General features: G+C 36.8%; 1 protein-coding gene across 2 annotated transcripts in view; it reads right to left on the reverse strand.

Moving 5' to 3' along the window:
* EML4 (EMAP like 4) overlaps positions 1-25397 on the reverse strand; it is a 149476-nt gene extending 124079 nt beyond the window's left edge. For both annotated transcript variants that reach the window (XM_070932367.1, XM_070932368.1), the window contains exon 1: positions 25112-25397. In XM_070932367.1, the coding sequence (XP_070788468.1) occupies positions 25112-25136 (25 nt within the window). In that variant the 5' untranslated portion in view covers positions 25137-25397. The remainder of the gene's footprint in view (positions 1-25111) is intronic.
* Between the last annotated feature and the right edge of the window lie 296 nt (positions 25398-25693).

Raw genomic sequence — 25693 nt, forward strand, 5'->3', positions numbered from 1 at the left:
TCACCGCCCTGAGTCCTGTTGGAGAAATTAAATAAATTAAATAAATAATAATAATAAAAAGATCTATTATGTGGCATTCAGAATTCAAATCTCACCTTTCTTAAACTTCCTAAATGAGTGCTTACGCATTATATCAGTTTTATCCAAGTGAATAAGGATGTATAATAGTAAAAAATTGGAATGGCACATCCAATTCAGAACCACACTGAGAAAATAGTGGAACTACTAGCAATGGCATTTTCTTGAATACAGAGAATCTGATTTATCAGATTTGCTATCAGTAAGGAGCAACTGTGCATAGCAGGCTGATTCATAAAAGCATTTACATAACTTGGTAGTTTTCAAACCAATCTCTAAACCATTTAACTGAAAAGCATTACGGCATTATGATTCACAGAACTGCTTCTGTTGATCACAGATAGCTCACAGAGGTTCTTAAACTTCCTTTGTTAATAAAATCCGAAGGGCCATAGCAAACTCACCTGTTCTGATTATTTCTAATAAACTGGTGTTTTGGGAAACCACAGTGCACAATTTGGGAACAATCTTTTTAAAGGTATTTTTACTGTTTAACATATATTGTGGGCTCAATTGTGATCGTAAATTGAAGACTACTTGCACTTTGATTTATGGCAGATAAGAAGCCATGGTAGACTTTCTACAAGTTAAAATACAATAATAGATTGTTAACAATCTATGGAGGGCAGGGCCAAGGACTTTGTGCAGTATCTGTATGACAAAATCACTCAGATTCGGGAAGACTTGGACTCTGACTGGGTATTCAGGAGGGATGATGGAGGCAGGTCTTGAGAATATTATCTGGGAAGAATTTGACTCTGTGACTCCCGAAGACGTGGACAGGATTCTGGGTAGACTGAGCGCGGCCACATTTATTGGACCCGTGTCCCTCCTGGTTGGTGCTGGCTTCTCGGGAGGTTACGCAAGGCTGGCTCCAGGGGATTATTAATGCTTTATTGAGTGAGGGTGACTTTCCCACTGCCTTGAAAGAGGCGGTGGTGAGGCCTCTCCTCAAGAAGCCTTCCCTGGACCTGGCAGTGTTAGCAAACTATCGTCCAGTCTCCAACTTTTGCTTTGTGGCGAAGGTTGTTGAGAGTGTGGTGGCGCGACAACTTCCCCAGTACCTGGATGAAACGGTTTATCTGGATCCGTTCCAGTCGGGCTTCAGGCCTGGGCACAGCAAGGAAACGGCATTGGTTGCGTTGGTTGATGATCTCTGGAGGGCTCGGGACAGGGGTTGTTCCTCAGTCCTGGTCCTATTAGACCTCTCAGCGGCTTTTGATACCATCGACCATGGTATCATGCTGCACTGGTTGGAAGAGTTGGGGGTGGGGGGCACCGTGTTGCAGTGGTTCTCCTCCTTTCTCTCCGACCGGTCGCAGTTTGTGTTGGCAGGGGGGCAGAGGTCGACCCCGAGGCGCCTTGTATGTGGAGTGCCACAGGGGTGGGTCCTCTCGCCTCTTCTGTTCAACATTTATGTGAAGCCACTGGGTGAGATCACCTGTGGTTTCGGGGTGAAGTACGATCAGTACACTGATGATACTCAGCTGTACATCTCCACCCCGGACCACCCCAATGATGCCCTTGAAGTGATGTCCCGGTGCCTGGAGGCTGTGCGGATCTGGATGGGGAAAAACAGACTCAGGCTCAACCCTTCCAAGACCGAGTGGCTGTGATTTCCGGCGTCCCGATATAGTCAGTTGGTGCCATCACTGATTATTGGGGGCAAATCGTTGGCCCCCACGGAGAGGGCTCGCAACTTGGGTGTCCTCCTGGATTCTTGGCTGTCTTTAGAAGAGCATTTGACGGCTGTGGCCGGGAGGACTTTCTATGAGGTTCGCCTGATTCGCCAGTTGCGTCCCTTTCTGGATCGGGACTCCTTACACATGGTCACTTGCCCTTGTCACCTCCCGCCTGGACTACTGTAATGCTCTCTACATGGGGCTCCCCTTGAGGAGCACCCGGTTGCTCCAACTGGTCCAGAATGCGGCAGCGCGGGTGGTTATGGGAGCGACGTGGTGTTCCTGCACGAGCTGCACTGGCTCCCGGTGGTCTTCTGGGTGCGCTTCAAGGTCTTGGTTACCACCTTTAGAGTGTTCCATGGCTTAGGACCTGGGTACTTACGAGACTGCCTTCTGCCACCAGTAGCCTCTCACCGGTTAGTACGCTCCCATAGAGGAGCTCCTCAGGGTGCCATTGGTCAAACAATGTCGACTGGCGGCCCCCGGGGGAGAGTCTTCTCTGTGGGGCCACCTGCCATTTGGAACGAGTTCCCCCCGGAGATATGGAAGATCCCGGACTTATGCACTTTCCGCCGTGCCCTCAAGACCTTTTTATTTCAACAGGCTAGCCTGGCCTAACTTCCTTTTAATTGTTAATTTTAAATTTGTTTTAAAACAATAGGGGTGTTTTAATTTGTTTGGGCCAAATATTTAATGTGTTCTTATATTGTTTTTTAAATTTTGTATTATGTGTGTTTTATCTTTTGGCTGTTCACCGCCCTGAGTCCTTTGGGAGTAGGGCGGTATATAAATCCAAAAATAATAATAATAATAATAAAAAAAAACAGAAGGCATTGAATTTTAACTTTGCTCTTGTTTATCTGTTAACTACCCTTTTATATATAGTAGATAGTTGACACAACTGGTAGCAAACAAATTTGCAGAAGTTTATAAATTGCAGGCCTGCTTGCAAGGGGAAGAAACTATTATTGCTGTAATATATTTATCAGTATTCAACTAGAGAGGACAACACATGTGTTCTTGTCTTTTGTCTCTTTCACTGCATACTTCTTTGTTTTTTGTAATTGTAATTTTTGTAATTTTGTAATTTCTTTTTTTGAAGTTTGTATTTTAACTTTCTGATTAAACTAAAAATTTATTGAAAAAACTACATGAAACTGTTAAAGATATGGCACAAGACCTTCTGTGTGCAAAATCTAATTCTGCCATTGATCTGTGATCCCTGTATAAATTGGAAGAACCCTACTGAATGGGCCAAAAGACCATCTTATGCAGAAATAGGATACCTGATTAAGGACTATAATAAACATTTTCAGATAATTGTTATCAGCTTTGCTTGAGAAAAATCTATACCTTATAGTATATGTATGTCTGATAACCATCTACCATATTTTTCGGAGTATAATATATACCTTCCCCCCCCTAAAAGGGGGTGAAAATTTAGGTGCATCTTATACACCGAATGTAGCCCCGCCTACCCACTGGCCCCCACCCTTTGGCCTCTGCCTCGCAGCAGTTACCTCCTTGCAAGCAAACAGCAAGAAAACATAGCTCCTTTCAGCTTCAGCACAGGCTAATTAGCACAAGTTGATTGGATCAGCCTCCCAACTCTCAGCTGATTTGCTCTCAACTGTTTTGTGCAGGGCTCTGCTGCTTGCTGCAAAAAGGTAAATTGCTGGAGCAGATTTTTTTTTCCTTGTGCTAATCAAGCTATGCTGAAAACGAAAATGAAAATAAAGCAGGCTGTTTCCTGCAAAATTGCTCAGAAGCAGAGGGAGATTTCTTTTTCTTCTTTTCCTCACCAAAAAAGGTAGGTGCGTCTTATACTCCAGTGCGTTTTATACTCCGAAAAATACGGTATGTTACAAATAATCACTTTCTCCAGATAGCCAAACATAGACACTCTTTATAAAATTGATATATTAGGCCCAAACTGTCCAATAAATATACATTTAAGCAAATGAACAAATATTAGGAGGTAAATAAAGAGAAAGCACATTTGCATAAATTGGTAAATTACTGCAGCCAAATCAGCCAGTTACACTTTGTTGCAAGAATTTGTAAATTTAATATTAAAAGGGGATTTGTATTAGAAGAGGATATTGTTTCAGAAAGTTATTTGCTTCATTACTTTTTTTACACTGCTCATAAGATTGCCCAATTCCAAAGGACTGTTGGTGGCAATAACATTAAAAATAAAATAATACTAACAAAATTGAGAACAGTATCAAAAACAAAAAGACAACCCACAGAAAGCAAAAATAAGTCCCTAAATAAGATATGGAATAGGTATCCAGAGTTAATCAACTAGGATTAAAGTCCACTAAATAAAAACAAAACAACTTTAACCTGAGTAAAGAATTGCAGTAAAATAGTAGCTGCATATTCTTTTGGGGGAAAGAGTATCCCATATAGTAGGGATATTTCAGAGAAGACTTCATTCTAATGCCCACTTCACAAGCTTCATGAATGGAGAAATTTTCTAGCAGGCCCTCTCCCAATGACCAGACTGGATAGGGACAGATTCTGGCAAGGAGTTCCTTTTGTATCCTGGTATTGCATCATTTAAAGTTTTAAAGTAAATGACCAGTACTTTAGATTAGGCCCAGAAGAGACTTCAGTGTAGATTTGATATTGAAAAATAACAGGCCTTTTTTGTGATTGAATCCATGACAGTTTCATGTGGAATACATATCATTTGTCACGGCATGCAAAATATTCTGTAGTTGGAGAGCCAATAACAACATTTTGCTATCAAGCTCTCTTAGTTATTCATAACTTTGACAAATTACATCCATATGGTTTGAAAATCTATGTATTTGATTTTTGTGCGTAAGAAATAATTTTGGTGCTTTGAATCTTAATTATTTACTATTTCTGTGTTTAAGAAAAATGATATGCCATTCTCCTACAAAAACTGAATTAACAAAAAAATGATGAATTATTAACTATTTTTTATTCCACAGTATTATTACTGAAGAGTTACAAGAAATATAGCTTCAATAATAAATGGTTAATGGTCACAATGCTCACATCACAAAACTGGAATTCATCAAAGGGAAATACTAGTTACAGGGTTCACTGCAAGTCTTCAATCTATTCCTGCAAGAACTTCATACAAACCAAACTGATGCACAGCCTTATTATAGAAGTCGTTCCTAAACCCTGTAAACCTCCTTCTCTTTCTCTGTGGGGTTTTCAGTGTTCTTTTCTATCACACAGGTTATGAAATTAAAATGATCTTTCACATACCGGTTAAGAAATAATTAACTTTATAATATCACCAGTTGGTTATACTCAAGGAAGATATAAGAAATGTACAGTCTTCAGTGATCTTATTTTTACTTCCTTGCAGCTTTCTGTTGTAAACTAATGAAAGAGAAGTCCTTGAAAAATGAGTCATCTCCAACAAAATCTAACCAGCAAGAAAATAATTAACTAAGAATTGAAACAAATCATACAATGGAATATACATTGGTGCTTAAAACATTGTGAACCCTTTTGAATGTTCAGTATTTCTGTATGAATATGACCTAAAAAGTGACACAAGTTCTAAAACTAGATAAAGAGAACCCAATTAAATAGTCACAAACACTATACTTGTTCATTTATTTATTAAGAGAAATAATCCATACATATTTGTCTCTGGGACAAAATATATGAATATTTCTTTTCAATAACTATTGTACCCTCTTTGGCTGGCAATAACTGAAATTAATTTTTTTTAATAACTGTTCAACAGTCTTGCACATCAGCTTGAAGGTTTGTACAGATTACAAGTTTCTATTTTATTCTTAACATTATTCCTTTGATCAGTCAGTGGAGGGTTCTAATGTACAGTATATCTAAAAACCATGCTCAGGAGTAAACCCAGTTCATATTTTGTCAATTACATTATATAGGATTCTTTAAGTATGATTGGACACACAAGAAATCTTGTACCCTGTTAAAGAGCCTAGACTAGATGCATTTTTTTAAAGCTTCAGAACATAAATCAAGTATGTGCTATCTTGTAGCATGATTCAGTCTACTGCAGATTTTGAAGATTTAGATTTTCTCTTTCTCTCATAACCTTATTTTCATCTGAAATATGTTGTTGTAAAAATTACTCTAGATTACTATATACAAAGTTGGTTACAAATCTTACAGAAACACAATTTTTTATGAAAAAGTTTTTCTACAGCCTGTTCAGCAGCCTTCAGCTCTTTCTGAAACCACACTGCATTCTTTGTTATTTGTTGCACTTACATGTTATCAATATTAATCAAACATAAATGCTTCCACCCCAATTCTATGTACAAAAGTTAGGGAGTGATTGTTTTGTACCTTTTTTTACATGCAAAACTCTGTATTTAGTTTAATATAACTGAAATTATCTACTATCTTATAAACAATTATGGTTTAATTATGTTGCATGAACTCTTAGCCAATTACGGTAGTTTACATCAAGAGCAAACAATAAGTAGTGTGATATATAAATTCAAAGTTCTTGCCGAAGAAAACAAACAAACTAGAGGCAACAGGAAAGAGGTTCTGATCTGTACCTTTCCCCATATTCCTGTTTGTACCCAAAATAACTATACCCTACTCATTCTTCACATTCCATGTCAGTCTATAATATGTCAGTCTCCATCCATTCCAAGTTTCTCTTTAAGTGTGTGTTGGTAAAAAAGCGAAGGGAGATTCTTAATTTAGCATATTTTAGGCTTGCCAGGTGCTAGAACTTGCCAAACTTATTATAGCTAGAGGAGGCTGGGAAGCTATGCTGTTTCAGAGAGGAAGAGAAGCTGAAAGAGCAGCAGAACCAGAAAGAGGAGAAAAGAATACAACCTATCCTCTCAAGACATGAAATGAGTGAAGTAAAGACTACATAGAAAAGGCATAATCCTAGTTAAGGAGAAATATTACCGTGTTCTTAATAAAACTATCATTCTGACTGCCCACTACATGAAACCTCCAGAATTTTAGGGCATACTGTCTAGCAGTAATAGTCAAAGAACAACAAAAAAGAATGTTTCCAAAGAAACCGATGGTATAAGGTTACAAACAGTAAACTGACTAATTTGGAGGCTGTCTTCCACCTTTTCTTAGTTTCTTGATGACTTTCACTTACATGAAAATCATTGTCAGGGTTCCAAGTAACACCCCCATTGAAAGAAAACTCCAAGGCCTGAGTTACATTTTATTAGAGATATATTGGCACATCTGGGAAAACCCGAATCTGAAAGTTTCCAGGTTTTCCCCACCCAAAGGAAAGTTCGAGTCCTTGCCCAACACCCACAAGTCCATCACATGGTCCAATCTAAGCACCGGCCCAACTAGAGATGCCTCCCAGTTCCAGGGCACGTTGTCCTTGAACATCTGAGAAAAGAATATTATTATGACTATATATCACCCATGCTCCATACAGTCTCCCCTCCCTATTTCCCACAGTAGTAAATGTGGCAGGTCTGAAGGCCCAATACAAAAGATGGCTTCCAGGCCTGAGAGTCAGTACTACAGCAGGGGGCTGATATTTGGTGTATACTTGCTGAAATCTAATTAAAACCCCCTTGTATGTCAGCAAACAGGCCGTTTTCGTCCTCCTCAGACTGCTAGAAAGGCTCTGGAGCCTGGGGAGGGCGAAAAATGGGCCTACCGGGCCATCGTGTGCCATCGCTTGTCAAAAGCGGGGGGAGCACAGGGGGGGAAGGTCATGTGCACATGCGCGGGGCGCATAGAATTATGGGTGTGGGCACGCACATGCGTGACACCCCCCCGCTTCCCCCACTTTTGGCACGCAATGGCAAAAAGTTTAGCCATCACTGGATTATAGAGTTGATCTGCCATATATTAACAAGAATTGGTTGGAATGGACTCAGATCTTCTCACCTAGCTCTGTCAATTTGGGTATTTGCTATAACATAATCTAGGATAGAGTATAAAGGGGAATGTTATTGTCATGTAGTGATTCCTCATTGTCTTTGCAGACAATCTGCCTTTGAGAACAAATAGCCAGGGAAAGACAGTAACATTTCTGGTATATTATTCTTAGTGTTCTCCAATGATTTATTTGGCAAAGTATCTAAGGGTTTCTCTTAGCTGGGTTTGGAGAACCCTACGTTGAATCCCTCAAAGATTTTAATGTCATGCAGAATCAGCTCAGGACTTCATGATCACTATGACAACTATGGACTCTTAATTCATCAGTGGCAACACATGAAAGAGCTCATATTTATATGATATATATACAGAGCCTTATCAACTTTTGTAAACCGATATACTCATGGTTTTGTGGTTCATATTGTTTTTATTAATAAATTGTTCTATTGTTTTTGTTGCTTTATATTGTTTTTAAATATTGGGGAGAAGCTCATATATTAAGATGAACAGCTACAATTTTATAAATAAATGGTATAAAATAAGCTATTATATACAGTACCTCTCCCTATAGGCTGCCCATTTTCTCAGCAAGCTTAAGCCAAGGGCAAGCCTGCTTAGGAGATACTCTGACAAATGGCATTGAAGCCCATTATTATTAAAGCATAACCTGAAACAGTGCCTATTACCATATTAGAACCATATTTAAAGTGTATAACTGTTGTATGGATAACAATAATCTACATATATTTTGTTGAGTTGTACAAAGTCAAGATAGAAATGAAATAAATGCATAAATACTATTTTTCTTGATTTGGGGGTGATATTGAGGAAACATATTGAGATACTGATTGAGATACTGATCAAACAAGTGTAGTAATGATAATTTTAAAAAGTCATGCCTGACACATAGCTCTGCATATCACACATGATCTGGACATGATATTTACCTAATAATTTCGTTTTCCCAGTCCAGTGTATGTGCTAATTTTATTGCGCAAATATATTAAATAAATACATGCAAATATACACATGAGTCTTTTGAAAAAATGGTGGAAGTTAGTTCATTTATGTGCCTAGTATAATTGTTAATAACCATGTATTTCCAAAAATTGAATGCACTAATAGTGTAAGATTTTATGCTAGAAAAAAACCAAAAGGAAGCAATTATGCAACATTAGTTATTTATAGCATAATTTATTTCCTCTGAAAAAGAAGCATCTTTGTTAAACTTCAACTAAAGCTAATCTGTAAATGCTCCTGATATCACTAACACATGAATGAAGGAAAAGAAAGCCAAGAAGCTGATAGCCATCTCACCAATAAATATGATGTTGATGATGCCAAAAAAATTGCAATCCAATTGTAATCTTATTTTACCACAGCATACTGTGTCCAAAGCTATCTTTGCTAGGCAGAATAAGCAGGTGATCTGTCCCAATCAATGACGAAGATTATAACCACTGGGCTGATGAGTACCTGGTACAACAACATTAACTGAACAAGACATCTGGCTGATTGTACCTTTAATCTGAAAAATACATAAAGCCTGTTTTAAAGCTAATCACAAATGATGAAAAGGCAAACATCTAAAAAAATTAAAAAGGAAAAAATATAATTGTTATGGATATTTTCAGGATATATCAAAGCTGAAGTATTATATATGCAAGCAATTCTACCAAGGAACAGTTTGCAGGGAGACAAAATTAAAATCTATGAACCCAAAATAGCTATCAACAACAACAAAAAAGCTTAATTTAGTCATCTAGCTGCTTCTCTCTCTCTAATAAAAATCAGTTCAGCTGAATTAGCCTCAGAGAGGACTAACTCATTTAAACACCAGTAAATAAGTATGAGATGATTATTTTGCGTTAAAGAAACATACACAGAAAAAGATACAGACAGACAGTTTTTTTAAAAAAAAAAGACAAATCAGGATGTCTCCAGAAAATAGAACTTCTTATAAGATTATCTAAGTAAGTGAATTACCTTCCCATTATTGGGAAGGTAATTATTATAACATTATTGTTATTGAGTCATAGCAATATTTATCATACAAATAGAACACAGAAAATAAATTAGCACAAGCAGAATTAACAAAGAATATTTGAAGAAAAGTTCTGCATGATGTATAGTAACAGCCAGATAGCGTTGAGTCCTGGCTGTCCTGTCAGTACTGTAGGGTTTGAGGGTAAGCTGTCAAGAAAAGCAAGGCAGAAAACAAAGGACAAATTAGTAATCCAAGGCCAAATATAAACAAACTGAATCCATGGGACGCTGTTCAAAAGAACATATCCAAAACTGTCACAAACCTTCTGCTTCTCCTTTCTATTCCAACTGATAATACCGTCAAACTTCCAAAGGACAGAGCTGTTTTCCAAACTAAACCTAGTCCAACTTGTTCACGATTCAAGGAAATGTGATAGAAAAAGGGATGGGGCGTTAGTCCTACCTGATACGCCCATTTTCAGGAGGTGACAAGAGACTCCAGGCATGGGTTGACTCTTGTCCTGTAGCTCTATACACTGAGTTTAAACTGAAGAGACGTCCTCTGCTGACGCTCCCAGTTTCAACCATGTCACAGCGAGATCTCAGGACATAGTATCTGCAACAACACCCCAAGGATACTCTGGACCAGACCCCTCTTAGGGTGGGGCTGGAGTTTCTCATCACCTTCTGAAAATGGGTGTATCAGGTAGGACCAACGCCCCTTTTCCAGATAGGTGACTCGAGACTCCAGGCATGGGACATACCAAAGCTATCTGGTCCTGCTCACAGGTCATCCCCAGTACTTGCTGAAGGACCCTCCTCCCAAACGCGGCCTCAGCTGAGCTGAACAAGTCCAGCCAATAGTGCTTGAAGGGTACCTTGATGAGAGCCTGCAACACCTTAGAGAGATCCCAGGTGGGATATCAATGAACCACTATTGGTTTTAAATTGGTGGCACCCCTAAGGAATCTCCGCATCTCCGGTGCTGTGCCACAGACTCTTGCATCCCACAGGACAGAACCGAGGCTAATGCTGCTACCTGTCTGCAGAGAGTAGCCGGGGCCAGCCCTCTCTCCAGGCCATCCTGAAGGAAGTCTAATAATTGAGCTACTGATACCATTGTGGGTTCAATGGTCCATTTGATGCACCACTCACAAAAAATCCACCAGGTAACGTTATATATCCATGTGGTGGATGGTCATCTGGCAGCCTGGATCGTCTGTATGACACCGAAGTTCCATTCCGTCAGAAGTCTCCACTCAACTGCCACGTGGTCAAGTGTAGTCACTGTGGATCTGGGTGGTAGATGGGACCGTATTTTATTTCAGAAAGAAGGAAAAGTGAAACTACTCCTAATTTTAAAAATCCAGACAAAGCAGAATAAGTTCACCTTACAACTGACAAACTTTCCCACATGCTGCCTGAAAAAATCTAGTATACCTGTATAAGTAGATTAATGGCAATTTATAGGAAAAAAATATTTGAGAAATGCACTGAAGAAGAAAAACTACTCTTACTGCAGTAGCTGCAGAAAGGATACAGTACTCATTTGCAAAGGGCTTGTTATTTCCAAGTTGTGGCATGTATTTCTTTAGAAGCTAAGATTGTCTCATGCATTCTTGTTATGGTACTTAATTTTTTAAAAATTAATTAGTCCTTTAAAATTACTTTCAGCTTTATATTGTTTTACTACTTCAAAATAGTGTTTTAGTAGTGGTGCTGTATCTCCTTTTTAAAAAATATTATTTTGTGCATCTGAAAAGCCTCCTGGGATGCAACATAGAATTCCAAATAAAATAAAGAGTTCCCGGCAAATCTCCTTTTAAGTTTCAATGTTACATATAGGATGATATGTACATGTAAGATCACATAATGTTATATATAAGATCATCATATCTTCACTTAACAGCACCCATTCAAATTTATGATGGTGCTGAATAGGTAGTATTTATGTTGGATCTTCATACTTTAAAATGGCCACAGCATTCCCATACCATTCCCATCATTATGATCTGGGTACTGGGCAACCAGCCCACAATTACCGTGTTACAGCATCCCTTGGTCACATGATCTCCATTTGTAGCTTTCACTGTCAGCTTCCAACAAGCAGTCTATGGGGAAGCTGGCGGGAGGTGACAAATGGTGACCACGTAATATCGCACTAATGATGGTGTAAGATTTGCTTAACAATAGCAACTGCAACGGTAAGTGCATCCTAAGCGACATAGTCATGTGATGTGCTTTATGACTACATTATTTTAGAAAAGTGATGAAAATTCTGGTCACCCTCTGGTCACAATCACCTCACCATTTAAGTGAGGATTACTTGTATGCCCTTTGCAAGCTGTATTTGTGCTTATTTTGTCTGAGACAAAATGTTGCAAGTGACCATGTATTTTACTGACAAGTATTTCCTTTCTTAGCAAAAGATAAACAATCTACTCAAGTTTTTCAACTGTCCCTCATTTGTCATCAGATACTTAAAGCATATCTGTTACATTAACAGATACAATCATTCAGCATATCTCAATAATTCTTCATAAATAGACCACTAATTATCTTATTTTCTCTTCATAATTCTCTTCATAAACATAACACATTAACAGTTTTTAAACATAATACATTAATAGTCATTCTTGGTTTATCTTTTTTATAAACCTTTTCTCATTTATAATCTGACATTTTTTTTCTTCATCTTAATGGTAATTTATTAGTAACTCAGACTTCTTATGGCTCTTTTCCTCTATTGCTTTTGGGCCTGTACTGTAAATTACTTTTCTTCTTTCAAACTATAAGTCATATTGTAATTAAAAATTATTGGGTCTGTAATTCTATATAAAATAACAATTTACTTGAAATATATATAAATTATTGTGTCTCTCTGGGCTACTTTTTTCTATATTCCAAAGAAATATTATGAACGATGTCTAATGAGAAAATAGCTTTCTTTATAATCCAGTGGTCCCCAATCTTTTTGACTCCAAGGACTGGCAGTGAAGGTGGTGGTGGTGGTGGTGGTGGTGGAGGAGGAGGTGGTGGTGAGGAGATGGTCTCACACATGCAACTTAATGCCGTGCATGTGCAAATGAAGCTTCACCCCCTGGCCTGCCACTTGTGCAACTCAGTTTCCAATCATACGTGCAGGGATAGGGGACCCCTGATATAATCTTTCTCCCATAACTAAATTAACACCACCTACAGTATTAGTTGACGTATCTTTGAAAAATTTGGAAGTTTCATGTTTAATACATTTTTGAAGTTTGACTGAATTCTGCTATATTTTTAAAATATGATTTTATTTTTTTTAAACAAAGAACAAAAAATTTCATCCTTTAGCATATGAATTATTTGATTTTGCTTATTCACTTTATCCTTTTCAACATCCCTTCTTTTAGCATTGAGGCATCTGATTATTTGAATCAGTATTTCCCAAAACTCACTAGCATGTGTCAACTTCCTAGTTCCTATAAAATAGAACTTTTGCAGTGCAAGAGAGCCTGCTGTCTACAGAATCAATCAAAAAATGGTCACGGGAGAGGGAGGAAGAAGAGAAAGGAAGGCATCCCTTCTGTCATATAGAAAGAGGAAAAGGAAATAATATCATGATTTACCTGAACATAGGTTTTTCTGCTGTGCATATTTAATAATCCATTTGGGGAAGATTATTTCCTGATGGCAGTAAGAAGACAAGAGAACTCTGTCAAAGAAGCATAGGGGATTGGTATGCAATGCAATGCTGATTGCTTCCAGACTCTCTCCTATAATAACCTAAAATAGGGTTGGTGATATTTACTGTACATCTGACTTTCAGTATAATAGTCTGAGGAGGACCTAAGATCGTTAAAATAAATAAAGGACTGTTAGATGTTCAATGGTACTGTACTAAAACCAAGGACCCTGTTCAAGTCTTAAATCAATGCCTGATGTCAGATATTAACTGGATAAAGCAATGTTTCTCAACCTTGGTAAATTTAAGATGTTTCTCACATTGGCTGGAGAATCCTGGGAGTTGAAATCCATACATCTTAAAGTTGCCAAGTGAGAAACACTGGGATAAAAGTACAATTTAATCCAAAATATATATATATATATATATAAACTGAAGGTTCAAAAAATAAATCAAGGAATAAGGATTCAGCCAGTGCTGTATAGGCTGTAATTTCTTTGAAGGCTACATATTGTGCTTGCTGCAAGTTCCCCTTGTCTGCAAATTCTCCTTGTCTCTGCTCAGTTTTCAGCTGTGGCTAAACTGTGGAATGATTTTGGTGATGGGAAGAATGTGATTTGTTTTTTAAGAAACAAACTGATTGATCAGATTCCAGGAATAATTCAAAATACTATTTATAAAGCCCCCCCATGATTTGAATCCAAGCTACCTTAAAAAAAAATTGCCTTATAAGGTAATTTAGGCATTAAGAAAAACCATTCTCCAGTTACCACAATTAAGAGAGACTTTTGGTGTGATCAACAGAGGTCAGACTGTTCTCCTTCCCTATTGTCAGCAGGCAAAAAATAGTTTTATTTATGCAGACTTCTGGCATATAAGCAGGGTTTAAGTTGAAAGACAGGAGCATGTGGGTGTTTTTGTTATTTTTAATTGTATTTTAATTATACTATTTTTCATTAGAAGCCTTGATCCATTGATGGAAATGACGGTTATAAATTCAATAAATACAATACTAATTATCACCCAAATTTTATTCTATTCTAGCCAGTTACCCAGTCCTCCATTATTTAGTCTGAATTCCCTCTTTTATTTTCTTAAAAACAAAACCATGAAAGCATTACTGAGCCTTCTTGTGTGAAGGCTGATTGTCTTGTGTGAAATATGTTCTCAGATATCCCATCTATAGACTAAAAAATAAATTTGAAAATTTGGGTATGGGGAAGAGAAGAACTTCAAGCAGAAATTATAATTAATGCCACTATCTTAACCATTTTTATAATCTCATTATTTTAAATTTACCTCTTAAATGAATGGGGGGAAAACAATTTTACATATGACTATGATAAGTGCAAGGATACAGTGTGCTTAAATGCAAGAACTCTGCATATGTCTGTGGCTAATGTCAACTGAGGCCTAAGTAATTAGCAGATTCATTTTTCAAATAATAAAGGATGAGCAACTAATTGATTTTTCCAATTACTAATTGTACAAAAAAGGCAATATTAACCTAATTAGGGTCTTTCTAACATTTATTGAAATATTTTGCTATGTTGTACTGTTTGTTTTTTGTCGTTAATACTACTAGATTTTTATTGATATTTTTTCTAAATATCAATCATTCTAAAACATGAAAACCTGCTATGAATCAATTTAAACTGCTTATACAAAACTAATAAAAATATACATAATTGAACTGTGAGTCCACTATTCAAATTTACATTTTAACTGCATGAAATATTTTGTCTCCAGCCCATGAAGCCAAAAGAAATTCCTATTCTTCAGCCAAACCTGTATCAATTTCCAAACTGCTGCTTTTTTCTCAAGCAACTCTGCCCACTTTTTTAAAAAAATCAAGTATTTTAAATGTAAAAAAATTAAAAGTTTAAAACAAACATTTGGAGAATGTTTGAAGGCTAACAGGAGAAAAGATGTAAAAGATAGGAATGAAGATAGTGCATCAGCATTTGAAATAGCTCAATCCATGTTTTCAGGAAAGAAAACAGCAGGAAACAGAAAAAAGACTGTATTAACTTCCATTAAAATTAATCTATGCAGTTCCTTCAGATCAAATAGAACACAATTAGTAAGTTAATAATCACCACATAAATCTCATTTCAATTTTTTCCAAGAAGCTAATCACCACTAAAGACAAAAGAAATAAAACAATCAAGTTCAACTTCACTTTCAGCTTCAGTATCAATTCTTTCCTGCATACTCATATCAAGATTTCAACTGAAAAGTTCTATCATTAAGAAAAAAAATAACAATCACTGATGATGCTCTATTGCCATATTAAATAAACTTCCTTAACACGTTTGCATCTTTTTCACAATAATTAGAAATGGTCTTTTTAAATACATCATGGGGAAAACGTGAAGCATTTTATGTAAAATATTAATGAATAATTATAATACAAAACTCATACTCATATTCTTTCCCTTATCAATTTCTTTATGATTTACAAAGTAGAACAAAGCAATATTTAAAAATAGTAAGAAATCATTATTTAGAGTCACTAAATTGGAATAATATAATGATGAACATGACTCCCATAGTATCTGATTTCATATTTTATTCCCAAAAAACTCACTAGGCTTCCCAGTCTTTCTGAAATAATTTATACTTCAGATATATCTCTGTAAATTCAAAAACTTTAAAAGTATTCCTGGTTTTAAAAGCAACCATAAAATTACAGGCAATTAAAAACTCTATTCCCAAAAGTTTCACCACAAGCAATAGCAAAAGCAAAAGGCTTTTATAAACTGAAAGGTGTGTCTTCACAGCCTGAAGCAGACACATTAATTTAAGGTGTGGAAACTACAAAGATTCTTATTTGCATAAAACATATCATCAAGTCTAAACAAGATACAGTAAGTAGTTATATTATACATATGAATTAACATGGAAGATAAAATTAAGTTAAAGTTTTAAGAATATAAGTTAATTAAACTAAAATATCAGTATTTATTGTTGAAAAAGATATATTGTCTTGAATATATTAAAGAAATTCATTACAGCTCACTTCCGTACATATCAAAATCTTATTGTCAAGATCTTTTTCAGGGCTGGACTCCTATGTATGTTTTTTTTTAAATTTATTTATATTTTTAATGTATTTTATCACCATATATCAAAGAGCACATGAATACATAACACATTAGTTCATCACAAAAAGAAACCCTACTTTAGTATCTGCAACCACAACTGACTCAGATAGTATGGAGAAAGAAAATGACAAGGCACTTAATTTGCAAAAATCCAGCTATTCTAGCTTTTTGATAATCACATAAATAATCAGTATTTTTATAATCCTATGCATACACTAACTAAAAAAGTCAACCTTCAAGGTCAATTATATTTCTGTTTCTAATACTTCTGAAAATGTTTCTTCAATCAAATGAGCCTCCGAGTTCCCGTTTTCCCAGGACATAGCTGAATAGCTGCCAATTTAGTTGGATGCACTAGAAAAGCTCATACAATTCCAAATTGTTAAAATAATATAGTAAGCTATACTTTAAAAATAAAGAAACAGTAGGTGGAGTAAGCAGAAAGTTCTTTTAGGTCCTGTGGAAATAATAATTATTCCAAGAAATTAAGAGGACTAATTCATTCACCCATTTGAGGCAATAAATCTTCCTTGACCAGCTTTAATCCTAAATACTGTATATTCTCCGATCTTTAGCAAAAGATGGGAACCATGAGAAAATCAGCTGTCACTTATGAAAATTATCCTATTACTTATACAAGCAATAAAATGTCCCCCAATTGGCCATTCATCTGAAAGTTATTTGCAAAATTAAAGTTATAGGTTGGACAGTTTATCATTTCTCAATCTGGATTTTTAAAAAATTAAATCATTATCAAGTCAAAATGTCAACTAAAAATACTAACTATATATTACGAGAGCCATTTTGTGATTTAAATTTCTAATAAGGTTGAACAGGATTATGGATCACACAGGAGTAGTTATCTACAAAAATCAGGGAGTAGCAGCATTCATGAAAGTTAAGGAGTGTCCAAGAAAGCATTCTTTTGACATTTTTAAGTAACTATTTAAACCAAATAGATGTGGCATGTCAAATATGAAGCATCTAATTTTAGCCCTCTTTGTCCTTTAAACGCAAGTGCAATAAATAATCTCTATATTTTAAGGAGTAACAATATTAAAAATCCACCTGTGTGCCCCATATTTGAAATGCAATGTGTGCTATATTGTGTTCCACTATTCATAAACTAATACCAAGGAATTCCATATTATCAAAAGAAAAATAAAAGCAAAACAACACATTTTATCAATAGCTAGGATTATTGCATGTAGCTAAGCAAGAATTATTAGAGTGGGAAGGAACACAATGAAATTCACTGTGTCTATGTAGAGAACAGTTTCAATCAAAACTTCAGTATTAAAGAAGAACAAATGAAATTAGCCATTATCCCAGAATTAGATCCAGTACTAAATTATCAAGGTCTATTTATTTTGCTTTTTCTGTTCATATGACCAGAAATAACAAAATGAGAAAGAATGTGCGTGGTGAGCAACAGTACATACCGCTTACAAATGTAACTTAGTAAATCAGTCATTCAGAGAAAATTTGGACAAAACCTAGGTTGTTTGTATCCAAGTATAGTTTCTGAATACTGGTCCATAATTTCATTGTGTTCCTTACTGCTCCATAAGTTAAAAATACCTGTTGATGACATGAATGCTTGGCATCTTTATAGATTTCATACATTTACATTTTGCATTTTTCCAAGGCTTATGCAAAAAGCACAATCCATTTAGAAAATTCTTGAGAAAAAGGAAAAAAAAATTAAAGAAAGGAGTATTAGGTATGCTAGCTGTCTTGAGTTATTTATTAAAATAATAAAGTGGAGAATGAATAAGCTTTTACTATATATCTTTTCCTTATCTCTAAGCACATTTTTTCTGATAGAAATGAGAAAGATAGATAGATAGATATTATAATATGTGGTCATTTAACAGTTGCTAAGAGAACATTAAGAAATGAACACACCATATCTATCATACAATATTTCATTTATAGTGAAAAGCACTACAATTTGTGTGCTAATCAGTCACATTCTAAATCAAGATGCAAATTAAACAAAAACATTTGTGTTCTTTAAATCTTTTAATAAATTTAAAGGTATTGGCTTTATATATATAATTGATTCAAACATTTGAATCGCCTTCAAACCAAAGTTTCACACTGCACTAAGAAGTAAAACCAATAACAATATTTTCACACATGCAATGTAATCAAATACATTCAAGATGCAAGTTACAGTAGGGTTGTATCATCTTGAACAACCAAATTTTATTCTGCCAGTTTCTTTTCAAAAGAGACACATACAGCATATATTCTTTAGGTAATCGAGACAGGTAAAAACATAATATTTAATGCACTTTGATATGGTGATCTATCTCAACCCTAAAATAAAGATACTCATAAATAGTAAGCGTAATCTTTCCATGAGTCACACATGTTTAGTTAAGAAAAACAAATAGAGCATTATATGTTCATTTCCTGTGCCCTTTTGATCACAAGTTTCAAAATATCCAGGAAAAATTATTTGACAGAATATGGAATAACAGAGAGATTGCCAGGCTTAATAACATGTTGCAAATTGTGTTTGACCTGCCAAACATTCTAAAAGAATGAGGCCCACATTCAAGATAATTTAAATGAATATGTTGTTATACTAATTAACTTTCAGACATAGACCAAGCTATTTAAAAACAGTATTTATATGTGTGATTATACTGCTTATTTTAATTTTGTTCTTGTTTGCTTTTTATTATTACAGATATACACATGTCAGAGTTGTAAATTAAGTTAACTGCCCTTATAAATTCCTTAAATAATTCTTAACAGCAGTTCTTGTTCATATGTAATTATGGACCAATTTATATTTTCAGTTATAATTTATCACTTTTCCTATTTTAAAAGTCATATATTTTCATATGCCCATATTTAGTTATACTTTCATAGTATATACATTACCATGAACAATTTTTCCTAAAGTGATATTTGTTAAGTTCATTAATATGCCTATTTAGCATATTTTCTTATATTTGTTTTTGTATATCCTTTGGAGAAAAATGTATTGCAAAACTCATAAAAATGTAAGTTTTAAAATACAGTTACAATGTGAAAGGTAAATTGTGTAAATAATAAGTTACCAATTTCTTCTCTGAAACAATCCTGTTTTTAAGACAAATGATATTGAAGTTTCCATGTATCTTTCAAAGAAAGTCATTATCAAACATATTTCTTCAGCCTTTCTTTAGCAACAATAGTTGATTATGTCTCCAAAATAAGCGTATCCAGTGCCACAGCCTACAGCAGGCGAAGTTATACTGGCTATATTCTGGAAGAAGTCAAAAGTCCCCAACTGTGAGCCTGTATTTCACAGGGGACAGTATCTTATACAGTATACTTTTTGGCCTGGGTTATGTTAATCTGAAGTCCCCCATCTGCTTTAAGAAAGCATTAATGGTTATTTGACACCCAAACCCAGCCAAACCCAGTGGCTTATCTTCTCAAGCTCAGGATTTGTGCAGCATCCCTAAATTATGATGTAATACACAAAGCCAAATATATGATGTTCAGTTGCAGGAACTGGGTATGTCTACTCTAATGAAGAGAAGGACTAGGAATGACTTGACAGCATCTTCCACAGGGGCTGCCACAGAGAGGAGGGGGTCAAATTATTCTCCAAAGCATCTGAAGGCAAGAGAAGTAATGGATAAAAGTTTATCAAAGACAGATCCAACATGGAATTAAGGAGAAATATCCTGTCCATGAGAATAATTAATCAGTGGAACAGGTTGCCTCCAGAAGTTGTGGGTGCTCCATCATTGGAGGTTTTTAAAAAGAAATTGGACAGTCATTTGTCTGAAATTGTATAAAGTCTCCTGATTAAGCAGAGGCTTGGACTAGGAGACTTCCAACTAACTCTGTTATTCTGTAATTCTGATATGTCACTCCCCAAATCACTGAACAACCACAGAGGCTGTATAAGCATATTAAATTGGGATGGAATGTGTGTGCACTGACATAAGAAACACAGTAAGCTAAATCCCAAGTCATAGATATAGAAATGGAATCCAAATCTAGAGCAGGGGTATAAACTCAAGGCCCAGGGAGTGGATCCGGCCTGCGGGGTCCTTAGACCTGGCCCACAGGGTTGCCCTAGAAACAGCAAAGGACCGGCCTGCAGTGCCTTTGCCAGAAAAAATGGAGCTCGGGAGTGCCACATGTGTCCCTCCTGTGCTCAGTTTTCCCTGTCAGAGGGCTGCAGGAAACCGTCGCAGCCAAAAACGGAGCTCAGGAGTCCGTTTTTGCTGGAAGACTGCTGGGGCCACCATAGCCCCCTCTAGTGACATTGAACTGGCCACACCTACCCCAGCCACACCCACCCCAGCCCCCTGAGGTCAAACACAACCCTGATGCGGCCCTCAATGAAATCGAGTGTGACATCCCTGATCTAGAGCAATAGGTTTTGCCCCAAAATAGAATCCTTTGAATAGGAAATAGGTAAGAAATCTGCATAGTATATTTTTATTATTCTAAAGCTTGCCTTGAAAATATGTTTAAAAATGACACAATCAAAAATGCAACTGATAAAATATAAACCTTTTTAAAAATGCAACTGATAAAATAAAAACCATTTTAAAATACCACATTCAGGTAGGCCAGTATTATTATTTTCATAAAGTAATAATGTACAGCATTACAGTACTAATTTGCATGACTAAAAGTGTTTGAAACTGAATCCTTGCTGAAGGGATTTCAACAGGAGGAAAGAACTTATACTTCCTTAGAAGCAATCTGACAATTGTTTCTACATTCTTACCTCAGGTTTCACTTTCTACAATAAGATCTCATGTAAATATGCTTTTTTTTATGAAATTCCTTAACTTTTTCCACTCCTGAAACAGCAAGTATGGGCAAGTACTTTAGAAAATTTGGAAAGGGACAACTAGTTCTACAATGCGAAAATGACCGTTTTCCAACCACTGATTCATCAAATGACTTTGACCTTCAGATGCTGAATCTCTAACCCTCTTTTCCTTTCACTCCAGAAATTCCTATAAAAATATGTTATGAGATAAAAAGAAATATAGTTGAAACTGAAATGTTTATATATTGTATTTTGCTAAATCTTCTACCTTAAAACATTAAAACAAATTTCACTAATGCAATAACACCAACTTTTAATGAAATATGGTTATATTTGTAAAACCATATTTCATATTTCAACTGTATTCTACACCTGACATGGGGCAGAAACCAAATTCTTACTTATGATATAAATCTGTATTATGGCCACTTCAAACTACAAGTGAGAGCTTACAGTAAAAAAGCAGCATTACAACCTTCTCCTTAAGTTTTTTTTTTTTTTTCAATCCACAATGACAATTTTTTTCAGGGAGAACTTGCAGTACACACGGATCAACTTATAGTATTAATGCCATGAAGTTAGCCAAACCTGGATTTATTCAACTACATACAACAGTTGGATAGAATTATTTGTGAATTCTCAATTTAGTTCCCAAATGAACTAAAACAAATTATATTTGAGTGTTATGCTGACATGAAAACCTCATTTAGGAAAGCCAATTCCATGAAAATTAACACAATCATATGGATAAAAAAGAGAGAAAGGGTAAGTGGAAAGCAATAAGGTGTTGCTTAAGCATTCCAAGACCATCAGAAATATTTTCCCAAGAACAATGGAATGAGATCTTCACTCATGTCGCTGTGGTATTAGTCCTATGTGAGCATTATAATTTATCTTTATTGCTGTGCTATTACAAAACAGATGTATGGAAGCGAAACTTAAAGGCAATAGGCAGTTAGCTGGAAGCAAGAACATTAAGAAAGAAAATTGTATTACTCTATAGTCAAGCTATATTTTTTTTAAAAGGACATAAGAATGGAGTTTCCTTTTTAAAAACTGGATTCCCATTTATACCCATAAAACTTGCTACTCTGTTGCAAGAGATTAAATGAAATAAGCACCAAGCTTTTTTCAAACTACTTTCAAATCAGTTACAAGGAAAATAGCTACCGGTATATATTCTACCTCCAATCTTAGATCTAATTCTTCATTCAAGCTATTGCTGTGAAGAAAAATAAGGTATCATTACTCCAATCAATTATATTCCTAAATGTTAAAGAATATTTAGGAGTATAATTGATTGGAGTATAATACCATACTTTTCTTGAATATTTAGGCTTAGGATCCTCCATTTTTCCTATCTACAACGTATACATTAATATGAATCTGTAACTTTATTTTAATTTTCATTATAGCCATTTTTAAATGTTTCAAAGCAGTCCAGAGGTATAATTAGAGATCACAAAACTAATTATATGCATTGTATTGATGATTCCCAGGTTTCATAAGACCTGCCTTACATATACTCAATTTATTCATGTATCCATTTTCTCTGCCCTCAACTGGCTTGAGCCACCACTGCTACCTGTTCTTAGGATCAGGCCCTGGCCTCTTAGAAACTAATAGCAATAGCATTTAGAGTTATATACGGCTTCACAATGCTTTATGTCTTCTCTAAGTAGTTTACAGAGTCAGCAGATTGCCTCCAACTATCTGGGTCCTCATTTTATCGACCTAGGAATGATGGAATTCTGAGCCGCTCAGAATTGAACTCCTGGAATGAATAATGCGTTAGCCTGCAGTACTGCATTCTAACCAGTGCATGAACCACAATGGTTTTTAATAACCACTCACCTCTCCCACAGCCACATAGCCCTTTGAGCCCATTGTTGCAGGCTAATTCAGTTTAAATACATTCAAACTTTATTTGTTCTCTTGCTTGCTTTTCCTTAGGTTTTGTTTGCTGGCTCATTATAAAAAAACCGACAAATGTCCCTGTAGGAAGATTCTCTGGATGGGAGAACATAGTATTTTCATGACTTTCAGGAATTTCTCCCTTCCTTCCCCTCTCTCTCCAGTTACTTGCAAATTAGAAAAACACAAGACCTAATTTAGGTCTAAATGCACAGCCTTTTTATAAGGCATCAATCCAACATAGGTCAGATCAGAATCATATCTCAAAGCAACATTTTGCCATCTTGTGCAAAGATGTAACATTTTCAGAATTCTGAAGCCATTAGAACAAAGAATATTTTTCCTACTCTTCTCAGGAAAACAACCGAGAAATTTCTGGAAAATTGAAATAATTGCATTGTTCATTTTCATATCACCACTTACAAGTCTAAATTAATGTTGCTGTTTAAAGAACATACAATACAATATGTAAACATTGATTTACTATTTCAATTATTATTTGGTTCTATTTATTATAATATGCCTAATTAATTTATTTTACTTTACAATGTGTTAATTTTTCTACAAAGCTGCAAAATCTTTTTAAAAATCTATTATAAATTCAGTTTGACAAGTTACAAAAAAAAAATCACAATTCAGAAGAAACTATCAAAAAGCAATAAAGCAATTTAACATCCTTAGATACTTAGGGCTCCAGAATCCAGGTGGAACTAACCCACTGGCCTCTGGAGTAAAAGCTGGCAAGAGAAAAGCCCATAAGCAAATGAGGCACTGAATCCTCATTCCTTCTTTGGTGAAAATTAGCAATACACAGGATGAGCAGAAATGTATCTTGCTCTTCTTGTATTTGAGAGTTGTACTGCACTGTTTGTCCTCTGTATACTATTTGGGTACAAGAACTGTAGTGCTGTGATTAGATAAAAGAAAATATTATTACATGTTAGTATTTTAAGGGAAATATAACAAATATGAGTACTTGTTTTATTGCATTCATTACCGTAAAAGAAAATATTTCTGTCCATTTTTATCTCTTTGTCCTGGAAGTAAGTAGAAATATTAATTTGGATTCACCACCTAAGGGCAAATAACAGGTTCACCTACAATAACTTCAATGTAATCATTTCAATGCAATGTATTGTGTGTGTTTGTGTGTTTGTGTGTGTGTGTGTGTGTGTGTGTGTGTGTATGTGTATGTACATGTGTACACCCCCCCCCCAAGACTTGCAGAAAATCTGAAGGAGAAAAGCAAGTACAGCAACTCCTAAAACAGAAAGAACCGAACAGGCATGGAGAGAGACTTCAGTCAAGGTAGCGAAGATGCTATCCGTTTCCTCTCCATACAAAGGTTTTTAATGCATCTACTTATGGTTTTATCAGCGCCGTGAGCGCCGTTGGAGAGGTCAGAACGTAGCAGGAAAAAGAACCGCTCGTTTTTCTCCTTGTAAAGAGAGCAACTGAATGATAAAGTAAAGTCATGTATACATTAGTGTGTACTTCGTTCGGGGGGGGGGGAGCAATGAATTTGTGTGTATCAGTTTTTTATACAACATCCCAGCAACTTAGTTAAATGTCCTGGAGTCACCCTCCTCGTTCCAATGTGTATTTTTTTTTCTCCTTTGAAATACACCCATGCTTTTCTCTCAATATTCACCAACCTCTCATTTTCTCTTCCCACCCGCCTTCTCCCTCCCTTCTCCGGCATGCATTTTTCAGACGAAAGACTTCGGCAGGCAGCCTTGCAGAGAGAGGAAGGTCAGGGAAAAGAGTCTCCGCCGCTACACTTTGCCGCGAAAAACATTCACCTTGAGGATCAAGGAGTCCGAGGCGGTTTCGGGTCGCCCAACTCCCTAGGCAGCCCCTCCGCGCGAAAGAATCCGAGGGAGGAAATGGACCTGGCCTGGAGCTCAGGCAAGAGACTCGCACTTGTGTGGCAACGCTGCCCCGAGCCACCGAGCGACCGCCACAGACTCGGCTCCCGGCCGCCCCAAGCCATTTACCAGGCGCCTCAACTTACCCAAACTACCGGCGAAACCGTCCATTTTGGGCGCCGCGGCGTCAACGTCCGACCTCGACCTCGACCCGCCGGCTCCGTCTGAGAAGGCAGGAGGAAGAAGCGGCGGGCGGGGGGGCAGCTCATTCACTCGCGCCGCGGTTGCGGCTGCCCACTCAGCAACCCGCGGCACGCGCTGCCCGCTCGCGTTTCCTGCCTGCCGCGGACGCTGCTGTGGCCCCACGCGCCTCCGGCGCAGCTGCTCGGGAAAAGACAGGTCCCGTCGCCTGCCTGCCTGCCTGCCTGCCTGCCTGCCTGCCCGCCCGCTCGCTCCGAGACCCCCTCTCGCAGGAGCAGCAGCCGCGGCCAGTTTCTAACCCCCTCCCCCAGCCGCTTTCGGGCCCGCCCTGCAGCGGCCGCGTTGCTTTCGCGCTTCCGACTCCGCCTTCCTTTGGCAGCCGGGGCTTCCCCTCCAGTGGCGGTTGCGGAGGGTCTGGGGGCGAGGTGGGCCTGGAGAGGGGAAACTGGCGGCGGCGCCTTCAGTTTGGTACGCCTGAGGCCCGGTCCTTTAGAGTCAGAAGTCGCCGAATAACAGGGAGGCTTGAC

The sequence above is a fragment of the Pituophis catenifer genome, unplaced genomic scaffold (assembly GCF_029215685.1).
Source record: "Pituophis catenifer annectens isolate HBS135680 unplaced genomic scaffold, rPitCat1.0.hap2 SCAF_1, whole genome shotgun sequence".
In the NCBI taxonomy this organism is placed as follows: domain Eukaryota; kingdom Metazoa; phylum Chordata; class Lepidosauria; order Squamata; family Colubridae; genus Pituophis; species Pituophis catenifer.